The 20,336-nt window shown below is 43.3% G+C and overlaps 1 protein-coding gene across 3 annotated transcripts in view; it reads left to right on the forward strand.

Annotated features, from left to right (window-relative positions):
• The window catches only part of LOC127582257 (ras-specific guanine nucleotide-releasing factor RalGPS1-like), a 636,204-nt gene extending 622,379 nt beyond the window's left edge, over window positions 1-13,825 (forward strand). For all 3 annotated transcript variants that reach the window (XM_052037419.1, XM_052037422.1, XM_052037421.1), the window contains 4 exons: window positions 1,187-1,279; window positions 5,489-5,594; window positions 8,383-8,474; window positions 10,616-13,825. In XM_052037419.1, the coding sequence (XP_051893379.1) occupies window positions 1,187-1,279; window positions 5,489-5,594; window positions 8,383-8,474; window positions 10,616-10,645 (321 nt within the window). In that variant the 3' untranslated portion in view covers window positions 10,646-13,825. The remainder of the gene's footprint in view (window positions 1-1,186; window positions 1,280-5,488; window positions 5,595-8,382; window positions 8,475-10,615) is intronic.
• Window positions 13,826-20,336: the final 6,511 nt, after the last annotated feature.

Consider the following 20,336-nt stretch of genomic DNA (forward strand, 5'->3'; position numbering starts at 1 on the left):
AATAGTCTTATCACAGGATTGGAGGGATATGCATCACGTGCAGGCAGGGGATTAGTTTCATTTGGCATCATGATCAGTACAGACCTCAGGGGCAGAAGGGCCTGTTCCTTTGCTGTAGTGTTCTCTGTTTTCTTACGAGAATGAATATTTGATGGGTTGATGTTCTGTCGGGTTGATGGACCATATTAAATCAGGTGGTTTACATTCCCCACCCCAGCTTTGTTCCAACCTACTGCATCACACACTTTTTTCTAATGGGAAGATGTAGTTGAAATATTGAGAGGCCTGGAAAGAGTAGATGGGAAGGAAACATTTCCTTCAGCAAATGGGTAAAGATCTGGCAGGGGGCAATAAGTTTAAGGACTTTTTTTTTTCTTTCGGACAGTGAGGGTTTGAAACTCTTTGTGTTAAAGGTTGGTAGAAGCAGAAGTCCCCCCACATGCGCTAATGGTACTCAGATGGGCATATGGTATGGTATGACCTACAAGATTACAGACTGAGAGCTAGGAGGTGGGATAATACCGGGTAGCCCCTTTATGCCAACGTGAATGGTCTCCTTGTTCACCTTAAGTTCCTATGATCATTGAGGGTCTTGGGAAGATTCCTCTCACTGACGGCACAGGGAGAATCTCACCTACTGGGTGTCCAGGGTGGGACTCTCTAGTGTGGGTCCAGAAAGTGAGAGAGACTCCGCAGAAATGCAGGGGGTTAAATATGTAGACACAAGAGGGATACTAGAACCTGGAGCAACATACAAGATGATGGAGGAACTCAACGGGTCAGGTAGTATCTGTGGAGCGAAATGGACAGTCAAAGTTTTGGGTCGAGACCACCTGGACAAAGGTAGAGCGGAGATAGCCAGGATAAAGAGGGGAAGGGTGGAACAAGTGCTGGCAAGCGATAGGTGGATCCAGGTGAGGAGGGGTGATGGGCAGATGGAGGAGGGGAGAGCAGAAATAGCGAGAGCTGGGAGGCGATATGTGGAGGCAACAAAGAGCTGCAGATGATGGAGTCTGATCGGACAGGAGGGCGAAAATGATGGAAACCAAATAAGGGAGGTGGGATGGGGAGATGGGAACCACGGAGGGAGGGGAGATGGCTGAGGTCCAACCTACACGCCGTCAGCCAGGGGTCATGGTGCCTGTTTGTTTGGTTTTACTTTGAAGAACCTTTTATTTCCTCTCAGTTGTCATCATGGACTCGCTACTGGATCATTCTCTCTGGATCACTTCTGTTGTATTACACTGCAAAGTCACTGAGAGCCTCCGAGAGGAAGCATGTGAGTAGCCCCCAACAAACACCTAATGCTCATACTCAAAGCACCCTTTAATGTTAGAATGTGAAACACAATATAATACCTCAAAGTTACAGATTACAAGAATCTCGTGCAGGTAGGACTCCAAGAAGAATCTTCAGTCCTTTATTCTGGGAAGACTGTAAAACTCCGATAATCCGGCAGCTTTGGGACTTTGGTGGTGCCGGACTAGTCAATTTTCCAGACTTTTGGATATTATTCCTGTTAAGACCTGAATACATCTTTATTTCCATTTCTTTCGTGTTACACAGTAGTGTTCTAAATTTTCCAGAGAACCCTGTGAGTTTAAAGGGAGTGGGAAATATACAAGCACTCTGGATACCCACATTCTGGACACTCTGCTTGCACTCTGGATCCCTCCCACCCCCACCCCCACCCCCACCATCCCAGGCTCTGTCTCACATTCCGGACTGATGAGTGACCCAGGACCATCAGGATTTCCAAACAATCAGATGCCAGATTATTGGAGTTTATTGGAGAGCTTAGATGGGAACCTTGGTTGGCGTGAACTGGTTGGGTCACGGCGAGCTAGCCAGCAGGAGAAACTAAGAGTGCACGTTTTGTTGCCGCAGCTTTCCTCTCTGTCAAACACTTTGCATCCCATCTGACTCAGTCCCATCTTCCCTACAAAAAGAAAAAGCACAAGTGAGGGGGAAGGAGGGACACAACATACAGTGGATGCCAGAAATCTGAAATAAAACCAGAAAATGCTGGAAGGACGAAAAGGAAAATGTGGATATTGCCCATTTCTAAAGAAAGTGCATGTAATCAGAGACCAATATCCCTGCCAACAATAATTTACGATGAAGCTTGGGTTTAGCGTTTATTAAGTGTTTGATGTAGCACTTGATGGTCTGCTTAAACTCCTAATGGTTTTGTGTATGTTTCAGTTTAGTTTAAATTGATCACTGGGCTTTACCCCTTCATTGAGAGTGGAATGTCATGTCAGTTGGACGTGATCTGGCTCTTTCATTCTGATAGCAAATCTTATGCTTGAGGTCGGAGCCATTCAGATTAAAGATGATGTTGTGTTGGCAGTGACAGCCATTTTGCATTGTGTCTCCATAGGGATGCGGTTGCAATGTTCACCATCATCTCCTGGGAGAATATATCCACTAGGGAAAGGTTTAAGGATGTGCTCAAAGCCTGCTTGAGGAACATCCCCACTGATTCCTGGGAATCTCTGACCCACAATGGCTTGAAGTGGGGAAGAGGCTTTCAGGATGGTATTGAGAACCTTGAGTTCTTTGGGAGCACACAAAAGCCTTGTGTAAATGGCAAAAGAAGTGCACCATCTCACAAACCACCCACCTATCCAACCCTTCAGAACATAAACATGCAGGCAGGAGGGATTAGGCTAAATTGGCATCATGTTCAACACAGACATCACAAGCCAAAGGGCTATCTTCTGCCCTGAGTCTGCAGTCCACACTTCACCCTCATGATCACACGGAACAGGAGGACAGATTCAGAGGGATGCGTGGCTTACTTCTGTGCCCAAAGTTCAATCTATAAACCACCAAAACATTTTACCCCAGTGAGTGTCCTTGTGAACTGTGGTCACTGTGGTAATGTAGGGAACATGATGGCTTATTTGTGCCCAACAGTCTTTGTGCTAACGGCAAGATTAGTGGGGTTTTTTGAGTGAGGGATAAATATTGGTCTGAACACCAAGATTAACTTCCCTAATCTTCTTTGAACTAGCACCATGGGATCTACCTGAGGAACGGTCAGAGCCTCAAGTTGATGCCTAATCCCAAAGATGCACCTCCAACTGCCCAGCGTTCCCTTAGTACTGTATTTTAGGATCAGCCTGGATATTTATGCTGGAGTCCCTGGACGCAGACTCAAGCCCCCACCTTCTGACGTTGGTGAGAGTGCTGGCCACAGAACCACACCTAACACGAATAACTCTTGATCCTGCTAATGTGTTGGCGAGGAGTTTTCCTGAGATAAACCTTTGCAAGCTCCTGCCTTTCGTGGTTTCCCAGCAGCAATCCTCGCAAGGGGGGTGGCCATTGGCAAGCACTTCTCTCACCTTGTAGACATTTCCCCCTCGCTACACCTGCCCATTTTCTTTTCCTTATCTATTTGCACCTCCAGACTCTACCTTCACCCTCCCTTATCTGGTTCCACTTACCACCTTCCAGCCTGTCTCTACTGATCCCTCCCCCATGTGTCTCCATCTTCCCATCATCCCCCACCTCACCTGGATCCACCTATCACCCACCAGCCCTGCCTCACCCCTCCCTCTCACCTCTTTGTATTGGCTCTCTCCCCCTCCACACACTCAGTCCTGATGCAAGGTCCCGACCCAAAACGTTGACCAGCCCTTTGCCTTCATAGATGCTGCTCGACCCTCTGAGTTCCTCCAGCAGTTTGTTTCCTCTCCCCTTTCTTGCCGTTCTGCTTGTGCGTTTGTCGTGGTTGGGTAAATGAGATGTATGATATTGCAAACAGAGCACTAGTTCCAAATGAGGTGGAGACTTTCTTTTTAAACCTAGTCACGCCAGCATTTATTGCCTATCCTTCACTGCCCTTGAGAAAGATGGTGGTGGGGTTGGCTTTGTGAACCGCTTCAGTGTAGCCCACCTCTTGGGTTGGGTTTAACCTATGGAACTGAAGGAACGGCAATATGTTTCAACACTGCCTAATTTTGGGCGATATTGAAATGTTTTACATGGATAGGAAAGGTTTAGAGGGATATGGGCCAAACACCGGCAAATGGGACTAGCTTAGATGGGAATCTTGGTCAGCATGGACCGGTTGGGCTGAAGGGCCTGTTTCCATGTTCTATGACTCAATGATCTCTGCAGATTCCTCAGTAGTTGTTGGGGAGATTCTGTCCCATTCACTGTTTGGCAATGGGGAAAAAAAGTCTCAAAAGTCCATGAAAAATTTGAATGAATTTAGATACCCATGCAGCACATAATTTTGTGGCATTCCCTACGTTCGTGATAACAGTAGTGGAGGAACAGTTGATGCTACCAATTTGGGATGACACTGTGCAATATTTGCAAACTTCCTGGAGCCACAGTTCACTTGAAAATTCCATGGATGTCGAGTAAGTGGGCAGCAATTTGAGAAGGACTGCAAGCTACAGTGAGATTATAATAAAGCTACAACCTGAGCCCCCTTATGTATTGGAGAAATGAAAAAAGAACTGCTTCTGTTTATTTTGCTTGGCCACAGAAGGAAGTTAACAGCTCTCACTTATTTGTGTTATTTTAAAGAGCCTTTGAACAATGTATGTGCTGGACTGTTTAAATCTGAAGAGCATTCACCCATGAACTAACTTGCATTCTTTTGACTTGCAGTTATGGTAAACTGCTACTTAAAAAATTAAGTATGAAAATTTCTCAAGCAGGTTAGGGAAACTAAATCTGTCTTTGATTGCAGCACGAATACCGCAGAAGGCAGCAGGGCATCCTGATTACTTTGATCATTGGGCTAATCAATCGTAGTTTTGTTTAAAAACAGAAAATGCCTGAGCAGGTCAAGCAGTATCAGTGTTGTGATTTTAAAAAAATTTATTTCACTTAACTACATTAACAAGTTCAGGTCAGGGGCTGAGTACAGGTCATCCCTGGGTAACAAGTGGGTTCCATTTTTACGGATGTCTGTAAGTCAGAAAATACACAAAAATCACTCGATGTGGTAACCGTACCTCCACAGTACTGTAATGAATGGCATCAAAGGACCATAAGACTGATAAGACAGGAGAGAGAGAGAGAGAGAGAACTAAAACCAAGGCCTCTTCTACCAACCAGGCAGATAGACAGGAGCACATGCAAGTTTGCCTGCCTGTCACACGGTGTTCTGTCTCAGAAATATTACCATCGTCACTGGGTCTAAAACCTAGAACTCCCTACCCAACACCACCATGGGAGCCCCACATAGACTGCATTGTATAGGAAGGCAGATCACCATCGCCTCCTCTAGGGCACTGAGGGATCAGCAGTGAATACTGGCCTCGCCAATGACACCAGCACCCACCGTACAACGAAAAGTAGGGAAACAAGTGTAATATTCCAGGATATCATTCCATTGGAGCTTTAACTTATTTCCTTTCTGTTAGTATAACTATTTTGACAACCCAAATCCATTAAACAATCTAAAATTTCTACCATCAAAATGAAAAGATTTATCTATTTGTAACTCTCCTCTCAACAGTTCAAGTCGTCACCCAGTAAGAAGGTGTCAATAGCAGGATGGATGGTGGTTCTGCCTGATGACCCAGAGCACCCAGATATCTTCCAGCTGAGTGACCCAGATAAAGGTGAGCAGAAGGTCCCTTAAGCACCATGGATCTGGTGGCACAGAGATGCAGCTGCCTCACAGCTCCAGTGGCCCAGGTTCAAGCCTGATCTCTGCTACAGTCTGCCTGGAGTTAGCACGTTCTGCTGTGACCACATGTACAAGTCGTTGGTGAGACCACATTTGGCGCAGTTCTGCTCGCCCAGCTGTTAGGAAGGATGTCATTAAGTTGGAATAGTGCGGAAAAGGTTCACGGGAATGATACCAGGACTGGACGGCTTGAGTTATAAGGAGAGGCTGGATAGACTGGGGCTTTTTCCCTGGAGCATAGAAGGTTGTGGGATGACCTTACAGAGGTCTATAAAATGACAAGGGGCAGAAATAAGGTGGATGGTCACCATCTTTCTCCCCATGTAGGTGAGTCTAAAACTGGAGGACGTAGGTTTAAGGTGAGAGGGGAGACATTTAAAAGGGATCTGAGAGGCTACATCTTCCACACAGAGGGTGCTAGGTATATGGAACAAGCTGCCAGAGAAAGCTACAGAGGTGGATACAATTACAATGTTTAAAATACAGGTGCATGGACAGGAAGGCTTTAGAGGGATATGGGCCAAATGCAGGCAAATGGGACTAGCTTGGATAGACACCTTGGTCAGCATGGACAAGTTGGGTAGAAGGGCCTGTCTCTGTGCTGTATGACTATGACTTTATGACACAGGTGTATCAGTTTCCTCCCACATCCCAAAGACGTGTGGATTGGCAGGTTAATTGGCCACTGTAAATTGCCCCCAGTGTGCAGACGAGTGGTAAAATCTGGGGGGAGTTGATGGGACATGGGACGGGGGGGGGGGGGGGGGGGGGGATGGTGGTGGAGAATAGGTTACAGGGAAAATTAGTGGGAGAATGGGATTGTTCTGTGAGCTGGCATGGACTCAATTGGCCAAACTAGCCTCCTTCTGTGACGTAAAGGAGTGTGGGAATTAAGCTGTACTTTAAATGATAAAACTGAATGTAGTAAGAATAAATGACTTTGGCTGTCGGTGACAGATTTGGCCAAACATGCACCAAGCCAGTTCCTGCCAAACTACAGCAAGAATTCAGTAAATAATTTGATGCTCCAGCGGTTTTGATTTGTCAGCGGTAAAGAGACTTGCATTTATTTAGTGACATTCACATCCCAATACCTTTGCAGTCAGTTTTTGAGATACAACCATTGTAGGAAACACAGCTACCCCAGTTTACTCAAAGCAAGGCCCCTGAAGAAGGGTGGTATTAAAGACCAGAACATCTGTTTATGTCATGCTGGTTGAAGAATAAATGTTTAACTAGGACTCTGGGAGAGAGCTCCGAAGCTCTTCTTTGGGATCCTTTACCTGAGGGGCTGGTGGGAGCCTCTGTTTAATGTTCCATCTGAAAGACCATGCCTCTGACAGTGCAGCATATCCTCAGCCCTGCACTGGAATGCCAGGCGAGATATGGATGCTCCAGTTGTATGGGAGAGTGGGTGAGACTCGGTATGAACTGCAGGAACCCAGTCTGTACACTGCTGAAGGAAAAACACTGAGGATACTGAAAAGCTGAAATAAAATTAGAAATACCCAGCGACCCAGGCAGCATTTGTAGAGGGAGAAAAAGAAATGTTTCAGGTTGAAGACCTTTCATCGGAACTTCTGTCATCACCAGTGACTTACTTAAACACACTAAACAAGTTTAAACATAGTTTACTATTTTTATATAGTGTCATTTGTCATTTGGTATTGCCTCTGAAGTTCTCTGGACATGATATAACATGTTATAACACTATATGGCTTGGATGAGGATATGGAAGGGTGGGTTAGTAAGTTTTCTGATGATACGAGGTTGGTGGTGTGTGGATAGTGTAGAAGGTTGCTGTAGATTACAACAGGATATTGATAGAATGCAGACCTGGGCTGAGAAGTGGCAGATGGAGTTCAACCTGGATAAGTGTGAAGTGATACACTTCGGGAGATCAAATTCGAAGGCAGAATACAAGGTTAATGGCAGGACCCTTAGCAGTGTGGAGGAACAGAAGGATCTTGGGGTCCACATTCATAGATCCCTCAAGGTTGCCACGCAGGTCGATAGGGTTGTTAAGAAGGCGTATGGAGTGTTGGCCTTCATTAGTCGGGGTATTGAGTTCAAGAGCCGCGAGGTGATGTTGCAGCTCTATAGAACTCTGGTCAGACCACACTTGGAGTATTCTGTTCAATTCTGGTTGCCTCATTATAGAAAGGATGTGGAAGCTTTAGAGAGGGTGCAGAGGAGATTTACCAGGATGCTGCCTGGATTGGAGAGCATGTCTTATGAGGATAGGTTGAGCGAGCTAGGGCTTTTCTCTTTGGAGAGGAGGAGGATGAGAGGTGACTTGATAGAGGTATACAAGATGATAAGAGGCATAGATCGAGTGGACAGTCAGAGACTTTTTCCCAGTGCGACAATGCTGACACGAGAGGACATAATTTTAAGGCGATTGGAGGAAAGTATAAGGGGAATGTCAGGGGTAAGTTTTTTTTTTACACAGAGAGTGGTGGGTGCGTGGAACACACTGCCAGCATAGGTTGTGGGGGCAGATACATTAGGGACATTTAAAAGACTCTTGGATAGACACATGAATGATAGAAAAATAGGGGGCTATGTGGGAGGGAAGGGTTAGATAGATCTTAGAGCAGGATAAAATGTCGGCACAACATTGTGGGCCGAAGGGCCTGTACTGTGCTGTAGTGTTCTAAGGCGATTATGTGGTTGCAAGTTGGTGTTGTTACAACAATGTTGTCTGCTTATGTTGACAGGAAATGTTTACAAGTTCCAGACTAGCTCACGGTTTCATGCAATACTGTGGCACAAACACTTGGATGATGCTTGCAAGAGCAACAGACCACAGGTAAGTCAACACACACAAAATGCTGGAGGAACTCAGTGGGTCAGGCAGCATCTGTGGAAGGAAATAAACAGTTGATGTTTCGGGTTGAGACCCTTCATCAGGACTGGAAAGGAAGGGGCCAGAATAAGAAGGTCAGGGGAGGGAGAGAAGCAGAGGCTGGCAGGTCATAGGCGAGTCCAGGTGAGGGGGGGGGGGGGGGGGGTTGGGGGGTGGTGGAGGGGGGAATGAAAGGGAGTGATGTAAGAAGCTGAGAGGTGATAGGTAACCGCAGGTAGGTGTTCTGGTGACTTCACAGTGCAGCAAAAAACAAGCTCATACTGGGAACTAATTACAGGAAGTTAAACAGGCAATTTAACTGTGGAATTTAAGAATGTTGATATACATGAAGCTTATTATATTTACATAGAATTTTAATACCCATTAACAGGCATGGATTTAATTTTGATCGCTTTTGAATGTCATGCGGATGCAAATTATATATTATTGTACACATGTTCAACATCCTTAATTATTACTGAAGAGGCTGCAAGCACTGTCCTCCCCACCTCTAACTTCCTCTGAGTTCTAGGTGCGCTTCAAATTCTAGCTGCTTGATCATCCCGCAGTTTAATTGGTTTGCCACTGGCAGTCATTTCTCCAGCCACAAAAGGCCCTAAGCTCTGGAATTCCTTCCCTAAACTGATCTTTTCTGTTTTAAACGGCGCATTAAAATTGACCTCTCTGACCAGGCTCTCCTCAAACATCTCCTTTTGTGGGTTGGCCCCAGTTTTTAATATTTGAAAACATGGGGGCCACGGATAATGCACTGTGACGTCAAACACTCATTGACGTGCACAGAATCTGACAATCTGAAATGCCCTAGAGTTAAGCAGATCTTAATTCTTTTTGGCATGACTGTAGCTCTTCCTCCAGGTATCTTTATTAGTCCCATGTACATCGAAACACACAGTGAAATGCATCTTTTGCGTAGAGTGTTCTGGGGGCAGCCCACAAGTGTCGCCACGCTTCCAGCGCCAACATAGCGTGCCCACAACTTCCTAACCTGTATGTCTTTGGAATGTGGGAGGAAACTGGAGCACCCGGAGGAAACCCACGCAGACACGGGGAGAATGTACAAACTCCTTACAGACAGTGGCCGGAATTGAACCTGGGTCGCTAGTGCTGTAAAGCGTTTCGCTAACCGCTACACTACTTTCCCATTGTTACTGATTGGCTACACCTTCACTTTTTTTTCTTCACTGTCTTGTATAATTTATAAGACCAGAAGACATAGGAGCAGAATTAGGCCATTCGGCCCATCGATTCTGCTCCGCCATTCAATCATGGCTGATTTATTTTTCCCTCTCAACCCCATTCTCCTGCCTTCTCCCCGTAACCTTTGACACCCTTACTAATCAAGAACCTATCGACCTCTGCTTTAAATACACCCAATAACTAGGCCTCCACAGCCGTCTGTGACAATGAATTCCAGATTCACCACCCCCTGGCTAATTGATGTACAATTTATGTTCTGTGTGTTGTTATCTGAACCTATGTACCTGTGACGCTGCTCCAAGTAAGTTTTTCATTGTACCTGTACCTCACCGTACTTGTGCAAATGACGATAAACTTGACCTGTCTTGACTTCACTGCCGACATCTTCAACTCCCCCCCTTCCCTCCCATTCTCAGGTCCCACTCCTCCTCGATCTCAACTCCCTTCCTGCCTGCTCCCTTCCCTCCTATCCTTGGCTCCCACTCTCTCTTCCCCCTCCAAAACGTTCTTTCACCCATCCCCAGATCCCACTCCGCTCCTGTCCTCTCTCTTCCTTTTTGTCCTCGGCTCCCACTCTCTTACCTTCCAGCAACTCCCTTTTACCCATCCCTAGCTCCCCACTCCATCATGGCATCATTCCGCCCCACCCAAACCGTACACACGAACTTCTCGGACTTGTCCTTGGGAGATCACAGAAGGGGTTGTCCATTCCACTGCACACAGTACCTGAGAGCTTTGTGTGCATCAGGCTATTAGTGTAGGATCCTGTGCAGGAGTTGGGCAAACTTAGGCCACGGTTTGGATGTCCCTAATGTAAATGAAGGGGTCAGGAGAAGCAACACCACTGATAGTTTCTGATTAACCTGCTCCCTCCCATCTACTTCCAGATACCCACCAACCTTATGTCGTTTGAGTGAACATTTGAAGACAGCACACAAGATGTGATCAAAGTGCCAACCCAAGCAATGGGAAATCAGACTATTAAGTGGATTAATAACAAGGGAAAGTGAAGAAAAAAACAATCTTTACAAGGAGTAATTTGTTCATCGACTGCCAGCGTTGAATACCGAAGCGCTTTTTTTTTGACACTCTTATTACATGACCCCCCAAAATGATTTTGGTAGGTTTTGGAAAAAGGATGTGATCGACTGCTCCAGATGTATGGTGTCGGCTGCAGAGATTAGGCAGAGCTTTGGCAGTGTTGAAACTACAAACTGCTTCACGAAGAAGAGTTAGTGACCAAGGAACTGTATGTAATGACTGCTGCCTAAAACATTTTTTTTTAAATGTTTTTTTATTCTCAAGCTGCTTTATTGTGAACAATTTTTTAGCCCATGTTGGGTATTAACTTTCTTATGCACAAAACAGGATACTACTGACAGTATTAACAGGCTGCATTGAGTGGCATTTCGGGGAATAAATCAGTGAATGAGAACTTTTTTTTAATGACATGCACTGAATAGTTTGGTGGACTGGCGGCTGCCTCTGCATTGGTGATCAGTATGTGTTGTTCTTGCATTTCTTGTCTGGTGAACTCATTGTGACCTTTGAGCAAACCAAACAGTTTAAGCCCATTCCATCCTGCCCCAGCCCAACAATGTTGCTTCCAAGAGTATCTGACCTTTTCTGGCAGTTTTTCTCCCCAAAGAGGATCGATTGGAGTTCTGGCCAGAGAACTTCTCCAGAGACGCTCTGGAAGAGGTGGATCAGAGTAGCAAGGGGGGAATCAAGGTTCACTGTTTGTCTCTGTAGCCCTGGTCCAACACTTCAATGCATCCTGCACTGCGCTGGACTTTTGTGCTTTTGTCCAACTTAACACTGCCATTTTCAGCTCGTGTTTCAAAACAAAATGTAAATAACATCCTGACCTGCAGCAGACAACAATTTCTGTTTTGTTTCAGGTTTCCAGTATTGTTGACTCTTGTATCATATTCTTCTCCCATTCAACTTGCTTCCAGCACCTCTAAAAGTATTCTCCAATTTCCCAGTATCCATTTTGTGATTCATGTGTATGTCATAGATATGTTACAGTGTAATCTATGATAAACTCCATTGTTATGTATTATTTAAGGGTTGTATATAATAGGTAAGGGTATGAATGATAACCAGAGTTCACAAGGCTTCTTAGTCCATACAAGTGAAACTTGAAAGGGTTTTCAATATCATTTGAAGTGAAAAGTGTTACAACTTGAAAATTATTTTGTGCCACTGTATTTAGCTGCATCTCATGGTTTCCGCTTGAAATATTCTATTTATGAAAGAAACATTTTTCTTTTAAAAAGAACGTCTGTCACCAGTCAGACAAGCCAAAATGACTAATCTCTCCCGTCAGGGTGTCCCCTGGAGAAAAGGCGTGGGCAGCAGACAAGAGTTACAGATCATCCTCTGGATTGCATTGATTTGCAGACTTTGAGGAAGATCAAAAGAAACGGCTCACGTTTTCTGTGCAGGAACCTCATCCCTTCCACCCCTCTGGTTCTGCAACTCAGAGTTCAGCAGCATGTATAATTGAAATACATGGTTACAGTCGAAGCTCTACGAAGAATGATTCCTCATATTCCTGGGTCCCTGTCTCAGTCTTGCTTTGGACAGGGACCAGGATGAGAATGACGCTGAGCAAGTCATCAATTTGCAGCTAGATCAAGAGAAAGATCTTTAAGCTGTTCATCCATCTCCCATTTTGTTCCCACAGATATCTGCCCAGCAGGCAGATATAGATATGAAAGGTCTTTTCATTTGCTTGGCATTGTTGTGAGTTGTGGGAATAAAACCTAACTCTATTTATCTTCTCAGTGGTACCCTCAGCTGTGGACTACAAGCTGGGTACAAGTCTAGCCCTGGGTCATATGTAACCTGCCTCTGCAGAAACAATATTTTCACCCGTCACAATGAACAGAGGCAAGTTCCTGCAATACATCAAGGGCAGCACTTCAAAACCACTTGTGTCTTTGAAGCATGAAGTATAATGAAGAAACAGGCCATTTGGCCCAACCAAACCTTGTTGACATGTACTCTGTCTTTTACTCTTCTAAATCTATCAGCGTAACTCTCTATTCCTTTCTCTATCGTATGCTTGTCCAGCCTCTCCTTAAATGCATCAGTGCTATTTGCTTCCACTTCACATCAAGGGAGCAAGATCCACATTCTCACCATTCTTTGGGTAAAGAAGTTTATTCTGATTTGCTTATTGGGCTTCTTGCTGTTAGCCTCTAGTTAGGGTCTTTCCCTCAAGTGGAAATGCTCTCACTGCAGAGGTTCTATCATTACGTTAAAGACCTCTGTTGGGTTACCCCTCAGCCTTGTTTTTTCCCCCCCATCTCAGAGTGGCAAAAATATCTTGAAAAGCAGGATTATGCTAACATGTTCCTACAGCCAAAATGCACTCGATGCATATTTCCCTTTTGGTGAGCTGTTTGATGAGAATTATTGCAACCTGTTAAGTTGGTTTTATAGGGAAAAAGTGCAGGTTTGTTCACTCGCATAAATAGAGATTATAGCTTCTTTTGAGGGGAATAATGGCCTGACTGCATAAAATGTTTTGTTGGTCTTCTCCATTTTAATGTCACTTTTTTTTAAAATCTAATGTTGATGTTTAAAGGTCATCCCATTAAGCGAGACCCATTTCCCCAACCTGACAGCATTGCACTGGCTGCTCTACGGAACAAGTTTTATTTCTTCCATTAGATTTATTCAACGACAACCTCAAATATTACTTTCTGGATCCTCAATGATACTTTTGACACTTGAATTCAAGAGTTTATCTGTCTACCATTCACTTAATATCAATGTATGCCTCAATTGCAGATAAGGATTCTCTTGGCATTAAGGTTAGTCAAAAAACATAAGCGAACCAATGTGAAGTAAGTCTAATCCCAAAAAAGCTGGTGTGAATCAAATTTAATTTTTTTTAATTGTTAGTTGTGATTAACATACAGTCTTCTTCCCACATACAGCTGATCTGCAACCTTAACCTTGTTCATATCTCTACCCTATATTCCTTAATTGTATTGGTTTGTCCATTATCAGTTGAGATGACAGATGACTGTTGGTTTGCTTGGGTACAATGTGGCCCCCCCACCCCCCAATGCTAAATTAAAGCACATTTGTATGGCTAAGACCAGGGAAGGGTCAAATAGGTGTTGCCACTGGAAGATGATCTGTAAATTTTCATACAGTTCCAAGGGGAAAAATGTTGACAAAGGTTATTCGCATGCCATCTGTGTTGCCGTGTTTTTATAATTGCTGATTTCTGTTCCAACCACTGAACTCAGACTGCCCCATGGATGTTCTTTGCTAAATTATGTTACCTCAGGCTTGTATCAAGTTGCTTTTTTGCCAGCTTGTTACATTGATGGCGCAGTCTCATTCATTCAGTAAAATAAATTGCTGTTAGAAATGTGTTCATGAGCTAATTGGAAAATTTTCTTGGAATCTGTGTGTGCATTACATTTTTTTCCCATGCATCACAAAAGCTTGGATTCATATACGAGAGAGAGTTGTCGGAGGGCAGTCATTTCAGTCTCAGCCACTACTGGAAGCTTTGCAAGTGGTCTCTCTTCAGTAGCTGCACTGTGTAATGTAACTGCACTGTGTAATGAATTGTCTTACAAACCGATCTTACAGGTCAAGTTTTTCACTGTACCTCAGTACAAGTGACAATAATAAACCAACACCTACAACATTGTGCCCTTGGGCACAGTGTTTGAGGACTGCAACAAGTATAATTCCTAACCCAGTACTACTGAGCACTTGAGGATACAGCTGGTGCCTTGGTCTCTATCTTGGCAGTTTGACCAAATCCAAGAGGGGCATTGATCCAGGTAATTAAGAGTGCTAAAGCCAAGGACAATATGAAAGAGGATAGGGCTTTGCAAGATGATGGGGAAGAGAGGGAATTGAGGATAATTTCAGATGCCTGAAGTTTTATATTGCCCAGAGAGTAAATCAACATGGATTCTTGAATCGTACCCAAGACTAAATCTTCCAGGCTTTAAAGGCAGCAATTGGAGGGAGTTATGGACAAAGAATTCAATTTGCTTGTGGTGAGAATAATTCATCCTGGGAACTGATTTGGGTGGGGGACTATAGTTTGATCCTATACAACTTTCTAAAAATTGATCTTAATTTGTGATTCACAGGAAGTTAAATTCCTGCAAAAGCACAGTACTCTGTGTCCTACAGTCTGGCAGACACTAACTGATGAAATTTGCTGATGTCTCTAAAATTTATGTCATTACACCAGTGTAAAACAAGGGTGGATTAAGTTGTTTCTCAAGATATCACTCCATCTACTGCGTATAAAATAACACTGCAGAAATCTCCTGTCTAGTGGTGGGACAAGAGGTTAAAATTACTGGACTAGTAATTCAAGAGACCCAAGTTCAACCCACCACAGTAGCTGTGGAATTTAAATTCAGGTAATAATTTGGAACACAACATCAGTAATGATGACCACAAATTACCAGGTTGTCAATCAGCCCCCTCAGATTCATCTATGTCCTTCAGTGAAGTCTACTTTCATGTAAATGCATCACTTTTTTTCTTTTAACCAAGGGCCGATTAGACTATCTCTGCACAAATAATATAAACTATGGGAGATGTTTTAATATTTCACAGCCTGCATGTTTTTACATTATTTGCACATCAACACAAAATCTTCTTTTTGTAAAAACCCTCTCTCATTGTACCAGAGAGTGCAATTGAGCTGAAAGTGGTCAAAAGGACAGGAAGCAGCCCATTTTAAAGCTGCACTTGCTTCCCTTTAAGATTTTACTGTAATGTGCGCAAGTTTAGAAGTCAAATTATTTGCCCCACAGAAGTAGAAACACAGGAAGCAGGGATTCAAATGCACCCTTTCTTAGAAGATTGCAACTGTAGAGTGTCTGGTTAGTTTGTTTGTTTTCGTGGCCAATGTCATCTGAGACAATGGACTCAACCCACACTACATACAACTGCACCTTATGGTCAATGTAGATTTTTGTAGTCTGGGCTAGTAATCCAGACTACAAAATTCCCTGTCCCATCACTAGCAATGAGTTTGCTGCTGTGTCACATTTTAGCTGCATCCATAATAGTTGGAGCAACATCTTGAAAAACTATAATTTAATTGACACTTGTATTCTGGAGACATCAGCAAACTTCATCAATGTCTGCCAGACACAGAATACCAGGCTCTTGCAGGAATTAGGCTTTCTGTGAATGACAAGATGTTCCTGACACACTACTGGCATCCTTGCCGAGGCCCTTCTGGGACTACAAGCAGCAGCCTGATTAATTTTGGACAGTGCAAAGCATGGCCATGGGCCAACAGCTCTCGCTGTCAAAGGCCTTTGGACATTCGGAAACAGGACATCACCAGGGATACTTGAAAAAAGAATTTAAAACAAATACACATTAAAATAACAAAAAAAAACTAACTTTAAGGTCTGTGACCCTGTTTAAATGAAAGGTGCAATGGCAAAAGTGTGTCAGAGGGCCCAGATACAAAGTCTACCCGACCACTCAGCTCAACAGCATTCAGAATACCCCTAGACACTGTCGTGAGTCCGTGCACAGAGAGGGAGGTCGGATTGTAATATACTTTGCAAGAAAGACAACATTGAGGGGAAAGTACAAAAGTTGGGTAGATACTGTTACAAAATTAAGTTGACACATTGGCCCAACTCACAGCTCTGAATCTGCTGGAAGGACTGAGGCTCAGTGTGATCAGTCAGAGTAGTGGCAAACCAGGACTCTTCCTGGTTCACCCACACCAGGTAGAGTGGAGCTGAAAACCAATGATCAAACACAGAAGCCCAGGGGAGGAGCAGGGGTGGGAAATGCCATACAGAGCCAAAACCCAGTCCGGTGCTATGCCTTGTATTAATGTAGGCATAAACTTAGCAAACATAATTGAGAATGTGTGAGCAAATGCAAAAACATTTACTTGCATATGTACCCAACAAATGAGTAAAATCTGTTAGATGCGTAATCTCTACTTTCTAACGACTAAGGGGTGGGCTTTTAAACAGCACCTGCAAGTTTGGCCCATCCCAAAGTCCAGTTATCAGAAGCATCATGTTCAGGATGGCATTGGACTGGTTTTATAATTATCCTTTCATCTTCTCAAGACTCGACAAATTTACACTGTTGTTTAAAGAGCTTGGATGGACAACACATTGTGCATGCTGTTTACGTACAAGGACTTCATTTCCAAGTCTAGCTTTGAGGGTCAGACAAGAAAAAAGCAGGTTTAATCATGACGGAATCAGTAAGCGGCATACTGACTGTGTTTAAATTGCATTGTCTAATGGAATATACATGGTTGATCTGCTAGTGCTAGGAGTACCTTGTCAAAAATTAATAAAAATGAATGCTTGTACGCTAGTATAGCTTGGGCAGTTAACTTTGTAGAGAAGGGCTTATAAACCACATATGCTGTCACTTCTGGGGAACAAGCTTCCTGTACAAGTAGCCATAATATTGACTCATTACAGTAGTTTCTGCTTTAATGTAGGCAAATTAAAATTGACCATCAAGTCTTAATAACTCAATCACATCACAGAAAATACTTGAGGGTATTGCTCTTGGCTCAACAGAGCACGTTAACTTCCAAAGCAATTTCAAACAACATTGCAGAATAGTTTGTATTAGGTCACTCACCTTCATTCCAATTTTGTAGTTACAGAGACAGCCAGTCTCCTCAGCTCCAATTCACTGAATGAAATGTCCTTAAAGCTGACCTGCAGATAATTTCAACAATGTAAACAGCTCTTACTATGTGTTTAACTTACCAGACTCTACCAAGGTACCGTAGGTCACACGTGTAACCTGCCATGTAGGGCATTAATTTGCAAAGAGATATCACAAAATGACACCCACATAGCCTTGAAGAGAAAGGATGCATCTCAGAAGCATCACAGCATCTATACCGAGGATCATGGAATCTGTGCCAGTCTATTTGCATCATACTTTATGATGTAAGGAGACCAGATAAATAACTGGTACCAAGTCTATCCTTTACAGCCCTGTGCTCAAGGAAATACAGAGCATGATGGCTCAGCCAGGCTTAGGACATACCCATACCATTGGTATTCCAATGATAGTCTACTGCTTGGAATGAGAAGGATACAAAAGGAAGAGCAAGAAAGCAACCTGCTGCCACATACAATACTGTGCCAGTCCCCAACAGATTACATTCAAATAAATCTTTTATCTCATCCTTATCCAATCTGTCAAAATAACAATGTCCACTAAGAACCATTCCTTTATTCATCCTCTGATAAACAGCATCCAGGAGCTAAATGCTGTACCATTAATGCTGCAGGAAACAGACCGTTTTCAAAGTGATGTATCTCTCAGTGAAGGACTGAACCCCAATTTGGAGTGGTTTTTCATCCGAATGCAATATTTGGTCCGGTTGGTCCATATTTAAATTCTTACCTTTATATCACATCATTACCATTTGTCAATTAAAAATTTTTTTTAGTAACAGCTTCTTCCCCTCTGCCATCAGATTTCTGAACAGTCCATGAACACCACCTCATTATTCCTCTTTTGCACAATTTAATTTTGTAACTTTAGTAATTTCACAACATATGTCAGTGAAAATAAACCAGAATCTGATTTCCATCATGAAAACACTGTTCTTGCCCTTGGTTTGCGCTCAAAGTATTTCCATAGATTAGTGACAGAAGAATCTGGTCAGGGATAGATCATGGGAGGCATAGAATTAACAATGCAGAGGCAGAAAGAGGTCATTCAAAGTGATTGGTTACAACTGGATAGGCAAGAATGCAATTAGGAGTGTGCAATCTAGAAGGGCAATGGTCAAAGACTGCAGACAAATCAAGGGGTGACCTGCCATTATGGTCACAAGGTATATAATCTGTGCCTTTGGAGTGGCAGAGAGGATGGATTTGAGAAGACACAGCAACTTCAAAGACTAAGATAATAAGATCTTTAGTAGTCACACGTACATCGAAACACACAGTGAAATGCATTCTTTTGTGTAGAGTGTTCTGGGGGCAGCTCGTAAGTGTCGCCACGCTTCTGGCGCCAACATAGCATGCCCACAACTTCCTAACCCGTACGTCTTTGGAATGTGGGAGGAAAACGGAGCACCTGGAGGAAATCCACGCAGACAAGGGGAGAACGTACAAACTCCTTACAGACAGCGGCCGGAATTGAACGCGGGTCGCTGGCGCTGCAATAGCGTTATGCTAACCGCTACACTACTGTGCCTGCCCTTGACAGACGGGACTTGAGAGGAAAAGGGAGATTGGGGATGGGATGGTAGACTGCAAACAATGAGGGGTCCAGATTGGGTTTTCAAGTCAAAATATATCCAATTTGTAGCAACAGTGGATCCATTTGGCACTGCTGACGTTGTAAATGCACATTGAGAGGTGCCAGCAACACAAATTTAGCACAATTTGCATTTCAGTTTGCCAGTACTTAAAACATCAAACCAACAAGGAGCTTGTTGTACTAGTGTTTTTTTTAAATACAAGTATGTTAGTCTGGAAATATGTATAGAGATGAGACAGAATCAGTGAAGCAAACACAGACTTGCACAGTACATGGATGGGAGAGCCCCTGGGAAAACCAGCTGCAGTAGACTTTACCTGGCAAGGAGATGGCTTGTTCTAGATTCTCCTACTCTGTCTGTAAAGCACATTGAAACAGCTAAGGTGCTGCAACAAAATAGTGGCACATTTAATATTTCATTAGCACAATCCATTTGGCAAGTTTCTCTATTGAAAGTCTTCAGCCATGTGACCTAATTGAGAAAGTTGATATGCCTTTCCACAATTGTTTCAGCCAGTAAAAAAAAGTTATCGAACATTTACAGCCTGGCATTTGCATCTGAAAAATCAAATTTTACAGCAACTGTTCAAAAATGATGCCATAAGATAAATGTTCTTTACTTTTAGGACAGCAAATCACAACTGAGGTCACATTTTTTTTTAATTTAAAAATCAAGCCATATTTATTTGGACTTTTCAACATCAGAATCAGGTTCATCATCACTGACACTTTGTGAAATTTGTTGTTTTGTGGCAGCAGTACAGTGCAAGACAAAGGCATAAAAATTACTCTAAGTTAAAAAATAAATTAATAGTGCAAAAGAGGAATAATGAGGTAGCGTTCATGGACCGTTCACAGTTTGAGTCCTAGTTTCAATAAGGTGTAGCTACAAAGTTAGTTTCTCGCAATTCCAGTGCGTCAGACTGTGGGGAAGGATCAGACTCACCTAGCAGTACCACAGGAGGTTATCACCAAGGTGTCCATGTCCCACCCAAAGGAAAAACTGTTTGGTTGAGACACAGACAATAATACTAATTCAGCTGACACCTGGACTAAAGACATGTTTGATCAGTTAGGAGGCTGAAATTATGTGACCACAAATAGATTGGCTGCTTTCAAACAGTGTTTTGTTCTTCAACAGGAAGCATGAAGCAGAAACATCAAATGCAGGCTATCGTAGTAACCAAGCTTACTTTTGCTTCCATACATAGAATGTTGTTAGTGAGAAAGTTTACTTTGTATTACTAAGCACATTTAATCACCAGCAAGTCTCCAATCTTACACACAAACCAACAGGAATAGGCCAGTTGATTCCACCAA

The sequence above is a fragment of the Pristis pectinata genome, chromosome 23 (genome assembly GCF_009764475.1).
Source record: "Pristis pectinata isolate sPriPec2 chromosome 23, sPriPec2.1.pri, whole genome shotgun sequence".
Taxonomy (NCBI): Eukaryota; Metazoa; Chordata; class Chondrichthyes; order Rhinopristiformes; family Pristidae; genus Pristis; species Pristis pectinata.